The following is a 14,843-nucleotide window of genomic DNA, read 5'->3' on the forward strand; positions in this document are numbered from 1 at the left end:
ATGATACCAACTGCTCTCGAGATCTGAGAGCATAGCTACATGTATAACTGTGTGAAACTACGCGACAAACCAAAACTAAGCTTTAAGTCTTACCTTGTTCCCGATGAAGTTTCATACGGTGTTGTGTAATATCCTACGTAGTCTTGCTGAAGAGGTCCTGAAAATTTGACATGAATTGTGTAATTACGTCCTTTTGCTAATGCGCTTTTCAGTTTAAATACCAAAAATTGGTTTTCCTCCTGAAACCAGGGATTTCCATCTAAAGCAGGGTTACTTTCCCAAGTAGGATGTGGAGCATCAGAGGAACTTACTGCTACGTCAGTGACGGTCAATTCTGAGCAATGCAATACAACAACGTTAGTTTTCTCATGACAGTCAACGTCAATTGAGACGACGCCATCGAAAATAAAGTTGACGAAATCGGAGCGTAGTCGGATATCGTAAAGTGATGGTTTTAGATGAGACGATAATCTTGCATTGTGCCACATTCCGCTATGAGTTTGGTTGCCCACTGGAAATCTGGTAAAATACACAAATAAATAAATAAATAAATAAATAAATAAATAAATAAATAAATAAATAAATAAATAAATAAATAAATAAATAAATAAATAAATAAATAAATAAATAAATAAAATATAAATAAATAAATAAATAAATAAATATATGAATGAACATTTATCAATTTTCTTTGTAATTGATTTATTTTACACCCAAATTGTAAAGTGCGCAAATTTTGTTGATTTGAAGCTTGAGAGTACACAATTTACATAATTGAAATACTCACCATTCATACGCTCAGAGGGCGCAAAAAAAAATTCGTACATGTTACCGCGGACTTTTACCCTCATTTTTTTGATGCCCCTATTAAGGACTAAATTTATTCACCCCCTTTTTAGGACCCAAAAATATTTTCCAACTCCCACCAAAGTAAAATTACTTTGTACAAGAAAATAGTTTTATAGCTCATGAAAAATAGACTCAGATTCGAGTGGGACATTTGGCAAGATGACAAATGTCTGAATGTAGGTAGTGTGTATCACATGATACTGTTGGCAAACTGTAAATTAAACTTGAACCAAACAAATTAAAATCTATTATGAAATAAATCTTGGAATTTGAACAGCTGCCTTACATCACAGTCTTGTGAGTATGGAGTATGTAGGCCATACATGTAGACTTTAAATATTAGTGTCAATTTTATACCAGTATCCGCGGTGGAAATCCCCCCCCCCCCGTATATTATGCAAAACATTACATTAAGGGATCCAAAATGAGCGTTTATTGCGTTTCGACAGTATTTTTTGTGGAACATGAGAGCACCTCAAACCTATCGAATTGCATTCTGAATACGAAGCATGTCTTTCTGATATCAAATAATTTTCATTTTTCAAAATCACAATATAATACAAATTTTATGACAAATTATAAAATTTGATATTTTTCACATTTTGATATATAACAGTCCTCGAAGTAAATTATATAAATCTAATGATATATTCTTAAAGTGTATGTAGCAGGGAGGAAAAGCCGACGGTCAATTGAAAATTTTGACCTTTCATATTGAAGATATGGATTTTTTCCCAAAAAGACCTTATTTTTGTTTGGTGTTTTGGGAAAAAAACCATATCTTCAATACGAAAGGTCAAAATTTTGAATTGATCGTCGGCTTTTTATCCCACCTACATACACTTTAAGTATAATCATCAGATTTATAAAGTTTACTTCAAGTACTGTTAAATATCAAAATATCAATTTTAATGATTTGCCATAAAATGTGTATTAAATTGCGAATTTCAAAAATCAAAATTATTTGATATCAGAATGACATTCTTCGTATTCAGAATGCAATTCGATATGTCTGATGTGCTCTAATGTCCCAAAATAAATACTGTCCAAACGTTCATACCCCAGCCCTTAAATTGAACAAAGAAGGAATTATATTTTTTAATTAGATATTAGACTTTAATTATACCGTTGAATTTCATCTTACGGTTAGCAACTATTTTAAACTATTGCAATTTGGTAGTTCACAGCATCTTGCGAATGGTAATGATCTTTGGCAAAAATTGCATTGATCATTTTCTGGATCATTTCATAGCGAGTTTGTAGAAAAATTCAAATATCACAGATATACCTTTGTAGGTCCCGTGGTTCTTGAGTTATGTTGTAAAGAGCGCTGAAACAACAACACTTTTGTAAAACGTACATAACTCCTTAACAACAATAAATCAAGCAAGTTTTCAAAATATACGATTTATAGAATATACTTTTGAAAAACATCAACGTGATATTTTTCAATAACATATTGATTTAGATATAATGAATATCGATTTTTTTGGTTGCTTCGACCATCAATACCTCGTCTACAAAACCTTATTTTCTGCATCGATCACAATGTTGTTTATGTCATTTGAGCTTCATTGGAGACCTCGCCTCACCTTACCACGTCTCGATATTCCAAAAAGTTGTCCAAAAATTTGGTACGTATTTTTGACTTCGGTGAATATTTCGGCGAATTTCATCCAGAAATCCCCCGGAAACCATTTTTCTGCGCATGATTACATATTAATGTTATCTAGAGGCCATTTGCCGTCGAAGTGACGTAGTTAATCGGATTAACTACCATAGCAATAGATGAATACAATTTTGACTATATCGCCTTGCACTACAACGTTCACTCGGTATCGATGCATTGAACCATAGATGTCAAAGAAAGGCTGATCACTCGCACCTGTAAGATTATTATCTTTGAAAAGAGCGGTATTGTATTCAATCTATGTTTGCTGACATACACAGGTGATTAGTGCAATCTGCTTTTAGTGCAGGGCGGTTTATTCAAAAATTGTATTCATCTATTGCTATGGTATAGTTAATCTGATTATGACGTCACTTCGAAGCTTCGACGGCGAATAGAGACCATTTTTGGATTTTGGCAAGGCAAAAAAAGAGGGGGCAAGCAATTTTGCAAACTTTCCTGCTCACTACACCACATAGAATTATAAGGGGGGAAACAATGTATGGCACGTCGTTTGCCATTTTCCCCGTGATGGCCCATATTTCTTGCACAGCCCCTAACTCAGTTGCCATTGAATTGCACACAAACCAACTATGACAGGGTTGCATTTTGTGTCAAATTTATATTAAGGGATGGGGTATGGGCGTTTGGACAGTTTTTTGTTGGACATGAGAGCACATCAGACATATCGAATTGCATTCTGAATACGAAGAATGTCCTTCTGATATCAAATGATTTTGATTTTTTGAAATTCGCGATATACGCAAATTAATAACACAATATGGCAAATGATCAAAAAATGATATTTTAATATTAGTCCTCGAAGTAAACTTTATAAATATAATGATATGTACTTAAAGTGTATGTAGCTGGGAAGAAAAGCCGACGATCAATTGAAAATTTTGACCTCTCGTATTAAAGATATGGAATTTTCCCCCCAAAACACCAACAAAATTAGGTCTTTTGGGGAAAAAATGTATATCAAAAATATGAAAGGTCAAAATTTTCAATTGATCGTCGGCTTTTCATTCCAGCTACATACACTTTCAGTACATCATTAGATTTAAAAAGTTTACTTCGAGGACTGTTAAATATCAAAAATTTGTATTATATCGCGGATTTCAAAAAATCAAAATTATTTGATATCAGAAGGACATTCCTCGTATTCAGAATGCAATTCGATAGGTCTGATGTACTCTCAGCTCCCACAAAAAATGCGTGAAAACGTCGCTAAACGAATATCCCATTCCTCAAATTAGCTGATGGTCTTGGTGATTGGGACCGTGGCTAGTGCTCAGGGTTTTTTCCTGGTTGAAGGTGTACGGGGATGTGCCACGTTTTTGGGGTACCTAGCTTTTCAGTGATTTTGGTACGATGGGTGGGTTTTCACTCAGTGGAGACCAAATGCGCCCAACAATAGGCCTATTGTTATTATTGTTAATTCATTAATGAAAAAAAATCAGGAAAATGTGACCACCACCCCCCAACACACACACACACACACACCCTTTTTAGATTCTTGAGCGCTGCCCTGGCTAAAAAATATTGGGGTCTATAATTCAAAATTTTATATTGCGGAAAAAAATATTTCCGTCGGGAAAATATGCAGTATACCCCAATCCCACCCACCCCCAATCCGATTGGTCTAGCGACGCCCCTGAACATCGGTAGTCTTCGATCTCAAGTCTATCTCAGATGGGTGAAAGTTTGACCATAGGCATGATCATGATAGGCCTTCGGTCTGATCATGATCAATGCCAATGTACTTGATATGAAGACCGGACGTCACATTGAATTTGAGATACCAAACAATAACACTGTTGATGCCCTGAGGGCTAAAATGAAATCAAGTTACGAGAAGTCCGTCATCGCCACACACCAGCTAATACACAGCACACATGCATCAATACCAATCTACACCAGTGCAAAATGTGGACTATCAAAACAAAAATATTATTTAAAAAAATGGTCATACTTACCCGTGATGAACTATTATGACAATAATACACGCCAAAATAGGTATCAAAACTATGGAAGCACAAATAGCTATGAAAATTGTTCGGAAAACTGATTTTCGTCTCATTTTGCTAACACCTCTCCAATAGCCTACTAATACGATATTATCACCTGACATGACTGTATGGTATGCATTCCAACAAGTTAGGCAGGTACTATTACAGAAAGGTCATACGTCACCCTGGGGAATTTACCCCGGCTGGGGTCACGAACGTGAGGAGGGACGATATGAAATTATGATGATATCATAATAGGACCAACCAGGGATTGCCTCAGGCAGGAGGCGTCCTTTATTGTCATAGTATATGGCTAATAGAAAGTCTATAGAAAATAGACACGGTCGCTTTAGGATGGACGCACCATTAGACTTCAAGGTGGGGGTTAGGAAGTTTGAAAATAAAATACTTTCCCCACTACATGAGCAAAAAAAAAAAAACCTTCCCCACCAACACTTAAATTTTTTTTCCCACCTTACTGTATAAATTATCATCATTTGATCGTCATCTAGAGCTATCTAGCATCACCGATATATCGATATCATTATCATCATCATCCCGGAGGAGGTTCTCCTTGGTTGAAGGTTTTGGGGTACCTTTTCAGCAATTTCGGTAGGCCTATATTGATGAGTGGGTTTTGTGAGTGGAGACCAATGCGCCAAAGTGGGCGCACCACGCATTTGGGCAAAAGTGGTCCTAAAAGCGCCCAATTGGGGCAAATTTGGATGGTTTGGGTGGGGTTTTTTTTTGGGGGGGGGCCGGGATTTTTTAGAAGCCAGCATGATCTTGCGTCTGCAGCAGCATTGTCATTTTATCGTCATCATCTTCATTATACTAAAAAGTATATTATGATCACTATCATCATCATTATATCATCATCTGCAGCAACATCGTCATCATGGTCATCATGATCTCCATAATCATCATCATCAATCATCATCACGATTTTCTTCTACATTGTCATCATCATCATTATTATTTATACGATATAGTCTTCATATCATGTACTGATGATGTACATGTAGACTACAATATACATACACCCGTCATTTCCCTTTTTGAGCAAGTATCGTATCAATGTGACCATTATGTTTTTTATTTTCAATATTTTGCTATGCTATGATACCACTTATAATAAAAGAATCATAATTATAAGTCATTTAAACCCTCTATAATAATTTTAACCCTAGTAGAACTACGAAGGGAAGATTTTTTATCCGTCATTATAAAAATGCCCGCGTTTACCCCCAAACGACCGTAGCTAATTGAAGATCCATTCTTTGCACTCATTTGAGTCATTTGGTGATAAATGTCAGCACCTTTGGTAAGGTATAGGACCGGCCGTCAAAGATGACAAAAGAGTGGGGGTGGGTGAAGCTTGAAAAGAAAGTCTTCCTCTTATATTAAACATTCTAGTATTAAACCCCTTCATACAAACGCGTGCTTACAAATACTATAATTACTTAATTAATTACATTTACCTGCTCCATGACATAAACAAAATAACATAAAGACATTACTAATCAACCGTCATCTATAGCTGTCTATTTTATCCCGAAATAATGAAAGAAAACGAAAGAAAACAGCTGCATTGATGTCATAGTGCTATGGGAATTAATTTTGTATGGATTGCCTACGTGATCACTCATCACTCATTGTTCACTCTGTCAAATTCAAAGTGAATTTCACTCTTTCAAGAGTAAATTTACTAAATTTTTACTCTTGTCATTTAACTCCAGGTCCAATTGGACAGGTATGCAAAACAAAATTAGCTACAACTAAAATGTTTAATTTTAAATCTGTCAACAACTTTTCGAATTAGTTTAAAAGTTAGGGGGGAACTTAGAACTTCTGAACTCTTAGGGGCTTTGTAATAATAATGAGCCCTGGGGGTGGGGGGTAAAATGGGAGGGGGGGGGGGCAAAGATTTGTTGGCAAGCCAAACACTACAGAAATGTTGAAATATACAAAATATCAGACTCGCTACTCTCGTATCATATATCTAACATTCTATTACTATTTAAAGTTGGCAAATTCGGAACCCACAAATTTGGCACCTGCAATGGTAGGGGATTTGTTGGCCGAGAGGATGGAAGGGCAACCAAGTTTTGGCGCGCTTGAAAATTTTACACCTGAGGTCTCATAAATTATTAATAATTATTATTGCACAGCGCCTTTAATATACGACTAATACGAGAGTCATTCAAAACTGCTGCCCCATGCACCCTCATATCTCTGCTTCTAAAAAACAAAATAATTATTTATATAACCTTGATTATGAAAGGGTTCTTTTTTAGCTTTTGAGATAATAGTTAATGCATTTTTTTATGAATTATGGATAGTAAAATGAAAACCAAATTAAATGCATTGGAACGGGAGAAAATCTGTCTGAGAAGAAGAAAGTAGTATACCAAATCGAATTGACCTTGATTAACTATAGATGCATATAGTTTAATTTGGATCAAGCAAAAAAGAACAAACATTGAAAATAATATGAAAAATACTTTGCTCAAACAAAAGTCACTGCTTTTTAGCAGAGACTGAAGGGTAAAAACGGTCTATAATTAAATTAAATATGCTTTTAAAAAAGACCTAAATGACATTAATGCAATTTGGTTGTATTATAATGTATTAGATATAATAAACAGAACCTTTTCCATGGAGATATACCAGGAGTGATTGATAAGTTCGAAAGGTAGAAAAAGTCAACATAATTCCCTCCGACATGTACATTAACACACTTTGTCCAGCGGTCATGGAGCATACTGATCTCTTTTGTAAATAAAGAAGGAGGAGTCGTGGACCTCTAGGAAGTGGATGAGGTAGTAGTCAGAAGGTGCAAAAGGGCGGATGTTTGACCAGTTCGAAGTCCACATTGCTGGACTTGTGGACTGAATCATTCGTGGTGAGTGGAAGAGCACCCCGTTGGTTAGCTTTCCACGCCACATCTTTTTGATTTCCTCGCATAGCCGTTTCAGGAGAAGGAGCTAGGAGACCAGCGTAGTAGGCCCCGGTGATAGTGTTACCCTTATCCAGGTGAGTCCATCAGCATTAACCTCCTTCTGCATCGGAACATATGGAGTCCATCACCTTGCCTGTGGACTTGCATTTTGCTCATGGGAGCTGAACAACATGGGTGTTTCAACTGCTTTGATTGTTCTTTCGCTTCTGATTAAAAGTTATGTACGCATGTCTCATCCGTGGTCACGAATCGCTGGAAAAAGGTATCGGGATCTACGTCAAAATCGCAACCTTGTCCCTTGGCGTCATGTGCTGAGTCCGTTTCATCTCAGGTCGAAGAGCTTCGGGACTCAACGAGTTGACACCTTGGACATTTGGAGTTCGTTGTGGATGACTGCATGGACGCACTCCATCAAGGGAGATATCGAGCTCGTTGGCAATGTAACACTCTGTTACTCGTCGATTTGCCATAATGATGTCTGGAATCCTGGCCATAGTCTCCTGTGTGGTGACGGTGACTAGACGGGCCAATCTTCCAGGCTCTCTCAGTCACGTTTGAACTCCGTATCCCACTTAATTCTTACCAACATTATAGACCAATATTAAATATTGTTGATACCTCAAACTCATTGAGAACGTTGTTACCAAACAAATCGCTGATCATATAATCTTTGTAAAATATTGGTGAGTGTTAATAAGGGTAGGAAATACCCAAGGCCATAATCACCTCTTACCCAAGTTTACGCAAATTGTACACAAAAACAAACTGATGATACGATTCACAACAAATGAATTATTAATGAAAAGTATAGTACGATTCGACAATGATTTAACATGTAAAACAAACTACAGGATAACAACCACTGCTTTAGGATCTTAATACTACAATCTTTATACAGTGTATACGCAAGCAAAGGTTCTTGTTGCTGATCAATTTCTCTGAAGTATTATGCAAACTTCATATGAAGATCACTGTAGGCTTGCGTAATCCTTTATATACGTTACCATTCTGCATTTCAACACTGCCTGTGGGATTTTTATTAGATTCCCCAAATGATGTCATTTCCATGTACATTCTAATTAGTTTTATCAACAGAGGTTTTCCATGATGCAATGAGCACCAGAGCTCTGAGCACACTGTTTTATCTGGGAATTTCCAAGATAATAATAGATCTGACTTACTTTGTTATTTGATGCTCATGAAATGTAAAGAAAGTAAATGATCAAATTAAACGACTCAGGGTACATCACAGTGAGCAATTACAGAGTGCTTATCCTGCCAGGTGATCTGTCTCACTGTATGATGCTTTTCTGTCTGCAGCATTCGACCACAATATGTTGTTTAAAAGGTGTAAAAACAGTTGGTTTATGTGGTACCACTTTGAAGTGGAATGAAAATTATCTTAAATCTAGAACATGTTTTGTGTGTATTGATCTAGAATATTATGTTCCCTCAACGCTCTATGGTGTACCTCAGGGATCAGTCAAAGGCCTTCTGGATTTTATCATACCCTGCCATTTGGCGACATTAGTCGATTGCATAACCTAGATTCTCACATTTATATGCTGATGATGATCAAATGTCATTGTACATAGTATTTATTCCACAGGATCCTAATGCTGCCGGTGTAGCACAGCGAACACTGTATAACATATCTCCAGAACTCGACAATGCTGAATATTGCTAGTACATGTAGTCACTATGGCATTCAAAAATCAAAAACCTCCCTCCATTGAAGTTACAAGTTTAAACCATCCAGCAATTTCTACAATCTTGGTGTCTTGTTCGACAATTGCATAACCATATATACCTGATCCGGGTTCCCCGAATAAAGGGGAAAACATATTTACTGATTTAACGATACTATCAGGATCACATAAAGAACTAGTCAACAATATAATAAATATGTATGTTAATTATTGTGATTTGTCATAATGGGCACGAACCTATCCCACAATAATATCGCTAATGCAAGATCCATTCAAAAGATCTGGGCAACTGTTTAGTATCTATGGACATGCTATGATCGGTTACAGCCAGTCGAAGGTTCGCTATGTCGAAGATTCTTTATCATGTTTATGCCAAATATAACCCTAACTCTAGCTAACCTCATTTCATATCCAACATAGCGGACCTTTAATACATTCGACATAGCGAACCTCTGACATAGCGGCGGGCGGATACCATAAGAAGGACTACAGCTGGTTCTTAAGCCACATAGCAATCTCATCATAATTATTTTTCATCCATTGAATGTTACTCCTTGTTGCTTCTACTGCCAGTTGGAATGGCCTCTCTGCAATACCTTGGTCGGGGTTGGCCTCTAACAACGACTGAAACTGAAAGTAAAATAAAAACAGAGAATATGATTTTATATAGTTTGATACCCTTTATACACAGTTGTCACTCCCACACACACACCCCCACCCCCACCACACCCCCCATACACACACCAAACACGATTCTACAGACTAGAAACCCACAAAATCCAATTTGCCCATTTTGAGAACATTTTGAAGAAAGACTTTACCTGGTTTAGTTCGTATGGCGTGTTCAATCGTGATGTTAAGGCGATATAATACCCCGATTTTCATCAGTACCCCTCTTCTTTTTTTTCTTGCAAATTTATTAAGTACATATATATGTTTATCACCTCATGTCCTGAACTTATAAAATATATCTACATATAAAGTGAATTTCAACAATTTTAGTAAGTCATTTTAGCCCTAGATATTTTTTGTTTACTGTAACCTAGTAACTCAGATCTGTGTTTCATAACAAACCATAATTTATTCTTTTGAAAATGTTCAAGTAGGGTACATGAATAGAATACATTAAATCCTTTGTTATACTCTCTATAGAAAATCTATAGTGGTGCATGCAAAATACCTACCATGATACAACACTGAATAAATTAAATAAACACTTATACAATGGATGCATAGTCATTAGTTGTTAGGAGAAGAAAAGGCTATTAGCTCACCGTATGTCAGGTTATAGGTCAATTGGTTCAGGTCAAATTTAAGCATCAATTTTGAATACACATGTGAGAGTCTGTGATATCATATGAGGCATAATTTTGATATTCTGTCTTTAACTGGATATATATCGAGAAGTGCATGGTGGATATACTAATATACCTTGGGATGTAAATGGTGAGTACAATTTAGAATGCCTAGTTGAGACGGATTTCACAAATAAATATAAAATAGTTACCAAAATCACAAAACTTAAGCTTACGGAAAACTACCCAATATGGTTGTATAGGTGACAAGAAATACAATTTTTTCATCATTGCTGTAGTATGGTTGTTGTAACCTGTTACCTATGGCTTAATTAAGTTTCAGTGCAATAATGTCGCAAGGTAAAAATGCAAAATATAGCTCAACATTGAAAATAGAAGCATTTTAACCAGTTCCTTTTTGATAGTTGTGGAGCACCAAGTTCATGAAGTCATAAAAGAAATCAGGAACCACTTATTCCCATTTTACATATCAACTTTATTTCCCTAATGAGTTAGCAACACATATCCAAAATTTTAACGAAATCCGTTGATAGTAAGCTTTCCAAAATGAAGTGAATTTAAATCATCAGTGATGTACCTCCTTTTGGCTTCTATCTGTAAAAGCATGTAAGCTACATTGATACCGATACCACCAATAAAACGAGAAGATTTGCCCCTTCATTTTGCATACCACTTTGTCCAATTTTTTTTTTAATTTCTTCACAAAATGCAAAAAAATGCAAAAAAAAATCAATGGGTGTAGTACCCCCTTAAACTGTTCACAATATTGGGGAAATCAAACATAGCCTCGTTGTACCTGAAACCGAAGTGTTACAAACAACGTATGGATGACTTAAAACTCTTTTTTATCAACCAAATAACATCAAAGACACAAGTATACAAAGATTTATTTAAAAAGGTTCAATAAATTGCCTCCTATAAGAATTTTGACCTTTTATTTCACTTATTAGTTGACTATATTAGTCGTTGATAAACTTGTAAAATATACAAATTACATATCGAAATAAGGATCCATCAATGTCCTAACACATAACAGAGCTTTCACGAATTGACACAAGTTCATGGTTGGGTTATTATGCCATTATACACCTCAAACGACTTGGATGCACAATACTCGCTATACACTTACGTTTTACGGAAATAGTCCCAATTTGCCCAGAAGAAATTCCAGAGAATTCCAGTTCCTATATCATTTCTTGAGACAGCAGAAATAACCTTCTCGCCGTGAACGACTCGTATGATTGTTGGATCCAAAATATAGGTGAGGTACCTGAAATGAAAGGTGTGGATGCTCTTACTTTGAATGCTACTGAATCAGTGTAAAGTCCGACATCTCAAGTTACGAGCATTGAGCTATTCCAGAACAAATTTGCACCCTTATATTTATCATAGAAGACCCCGGAAATCCAGATTGTCCAGATATAAGTCTGAAGGCATAGAATTTCCCCATCAATTATGTCAAAGTCAATTATTGTTTAATTCCAAGTTCTTATATGGGTATTTCTAGAAACCCATAATACTCCTCCATGGACAAAACATGGCTGAAAATTTACTTTTATTCATTAAGTGTGTTTTTGGTATTCCAGATATTTCTAAGTAAAGTTTATTTGCCCGGAGGATGCAAGACGTTTCTGGAATACTCCATTTAAATTTTGACGCGTAACGTCAAGGAGTAGAAGAACATTAGTTCTCATTCAACAGAAAAGCGGCGCAGCACCAAACAAAAAATACAGCGTTTGTCAAAATGCGAAAAAGTACGCAAAAAAGTAGTAAGGCCTGTTATTACGTCGGCACCATTGTCCCCTATATAAAGAATTGCAGGCAGTGGACTGATAAACATAATTGTCCACTGAGTGAATTTATGTTTATACGTTCTAACACAACATTTCGATGTGCTTATTTTGGTAAAAAAAGAACCTGGGAAGAAATTAATCTATGTTACTTTTCCCAGCCAAAAAGTATAAGAGCCTTATAAGGGTATACAAGTGTATGTACTTTTTAAAATATACCTGAAACTTGCTTGTTTTCTTTAAAACTTACGTGTTTATGATCCATGTTTGCCTGCTACAAGCCATCGCTGTTAATAAAGCAATTTTCTCTGTATCCGAATTGGTCATTTTGTATTGGTCAAAGGCAAACATCCACTCCTCTGGCCCACCTTCTGCTATGGCAGTACAATACACTGATAACTTCAAGTCGGGTTTGATACTGAAATAAGTTTTTAAAATAAGGTCCAATAAATTCACCTGTAAATTAGGCCTGGGTGCTTAATCTCGCCGATTAACTCTTCGGCGTGCCCGGAACCTAAGCCGCAGACCCACGCCGATACACATATGCTGAGAAATAAAATACTGTTGTGATATGTACTAACAAAATGTGTGTCTGCTCGATGAAAAGCCATGTTCAGTTCACGTCCATCGGCTTGATCGGCCCAACTCCTGCATTTCTCGCAACCGGCTTATAACACTTGACAACAATACCCTTACAAATTAGTGTCCTTGAGTGCGTTGATTCTTTGCCGGATTATATCACCTAATCAGCTGACCTAATCCGCAAATTGCTCACGGTGAGTAAACTTAAGTAGGTACTACAATAAACATTAATATAAAGGTTTCGAGTAATGACAAACCGCAGAACAAGATGGTAAGATGTTGCGAACTCGATGCCCATAACTGCTCGCGATTTCGCAACCAGAAATATGGCTACGCTATATTAATTCGTCGGCGTACTGTGGCTTGAAACTGAAAACCGCAGGAGAGCCATCGAAATGCTCCGACACGACGCAGAGTTAATCGGCGAGATTGAGCACCGGGGCCTTAGTAATTGTAATGGGTATATCATCACTCAATGAAATACTTATATAAGTATAGTTATTGCATTTATGCACTTAAGAAAAACATGCATCGAACATTTATCCTACGGGACTTCCAACGTGATGCGAAATCGATAGTAGAATACCAGAAATATATGTCTATTCGGAGTTAACATTTGGCGTGTCTCTTCATAGGAAGCGGAAGGGGGCGGGGGACTCAGGATCCCCCTAAATTTTTAAAATGGCAAAACACACCTTTATGTAGAGCTTAAATAATGAAATGAAATTTTGTCCCAGTGAAACCGGAAAAAAATATACTCGCCCCCCCACCCCTAAATTTTAATTCTTCCGTCGCCACTGTGTCTCTTACCTATTTGACCCCGGATTGTCCATCCACTCAGTATATTGTCTTGTCGCTTCTGACACACAGTCTTCATTGCCATAACTACAAGCCAAAGATATAACTACCGACTGCAGTTGCCTACAACATGAACAATGGTAAAATTATACTCACAAGATATCAGAATAAGGACAATAGGACAAGTAAATCATAAACCGAAAGTATTGTTGCTAGAAGTAAAACGTTTGATCCCCACACAAAAAATTATTTCTACCTCAAAATATTCAGATAGTACTCCAAAGTGAGACTGATATGCCCAATACACGACCAATCTGGTAGACTCCTGGAAGTCTGAACCTGTCCCCGACCGTGATGCCTCATTACAATCGACTATAATAGTCTCTATCCAAATCTTGATGTGATATAACTCCACAAAATGACCAGGTGACTCAATGTGAATATGTTCGAGCTTCCGAGCTAGTATCGTATTTTCAAGGACGGTTCTGTCTCCGCTATGTAAACTCCCTTACCCTGGCCGGTTCAAACGTCAAGCAACCCACGAGACTCAAAAGTCTAAGGTCAGTCGCACTCTCGCTGATGAACGAGGTAGTACATCTAAGAACTCCGAGGTATGAATTAACTTTGGGTTTGTTTCAAAGGTTTTTAACCTCAATCGTTAATTACACCAACACAGATGAACTTCACTGAACGAAAGCATCCACCTTACGCAATACAAACACTTTAAACGAACCAACGTGACAAACCTCTTCAGATGAATTCCGGGATCATCCCATCCAACAAAATTGTACACGGGGTTCACTAGTTGCAGCATGTATTTCTGGAAATCTCCGTAAGCTGCTGTCCTACTAAGCATACTCCCGACGTAACCGGTAACTTCTTTAAAAGTTGCCCATGGCACGTAGTCTCTTTCAGCTGCCATGTACTTGGTCAGGTTTAACGCTATGTTGTGACTAAGAAGACCAGCGCGGGCTAAATTGAACGAATCTCCCAGAAGTGACGTTCGGCTGGACGTTTTAATAACCTGTTTATAAGAGCGTCTCATATGTAAGTATATATTACAGAAAGGTAGATTCATTTAAGGGTAGACAAGGTATTGTCGGCCGAAGCAGCCCAAAAAAATCGATTTTCATTTTCTAAATCAATATATTATTGA

At 36.8% G+C, this 14,843-nt stretch overlaps 2 protein-coding genes across 2 annotated transcripts in view; both read right to left on the reverse strand.

Annotated features, from left to right (window-relative positions):
* The window catches only part of LOC140157178 (aminopeptidase N-like), a 92,636-nt gene extending 87,973 nt beyond the window's left edge, over positions 1 to 4,663 (reverse strand). The window contains exons 1-2 of the mRNA XM_072180281.1: positions 4,498 to 4,663; positions 94 to 519 (exon numbers count right to left, since the gene is read on the reverse strand). Coding sequence (XP_072036382.1) covers positions 94 to 519; positions 4,498 to 4,652 — 581 coding nt within the window. The 5' untranslated portion in view covers positions 4,653 to 4,663. The remainder of the gene's footprint in view (positions 1 to 93; positions 520 to 4,497) is intronic.
* Positions 4,664 to 9,603: 4,940 nt separating this feature from the next.
* Positions 9,604 to 14,843, reverse strand: part of LOC140157167 (aminopeptidase N-like) — a 49,348-nt gene continuing 44,108 nt past the window's right edge. The window contains exon 20 of the mRNA XM_072180264.1: positions 9,604 to 9,831. Coding sequence (XP_072036365.1) covers positions 9,688 to 9,831 — 144 coding nt within the window. The 3' untranslated portion in view covers positions 9,604 to 9,687. The remainder of the gene's footprint in view (positions 9,832 to 14,843) is intronic.

This window comes from Amphiura filiformis, chromosome 7 (genome assembly GCF_039555335.1).
Source record: "Amphiura filiformis chromosome 7, Afil_fr2py, whole genome shotgun sequence".
In the NCBI taxonomy this organism is placed as follows: domain Eukaryota; kingdom Metazoa; phylum Echinodermata; class Ophiuroidea; order Amphilepidida; family Amphiuridae; genus Amphiura; species Amphiura filiformis.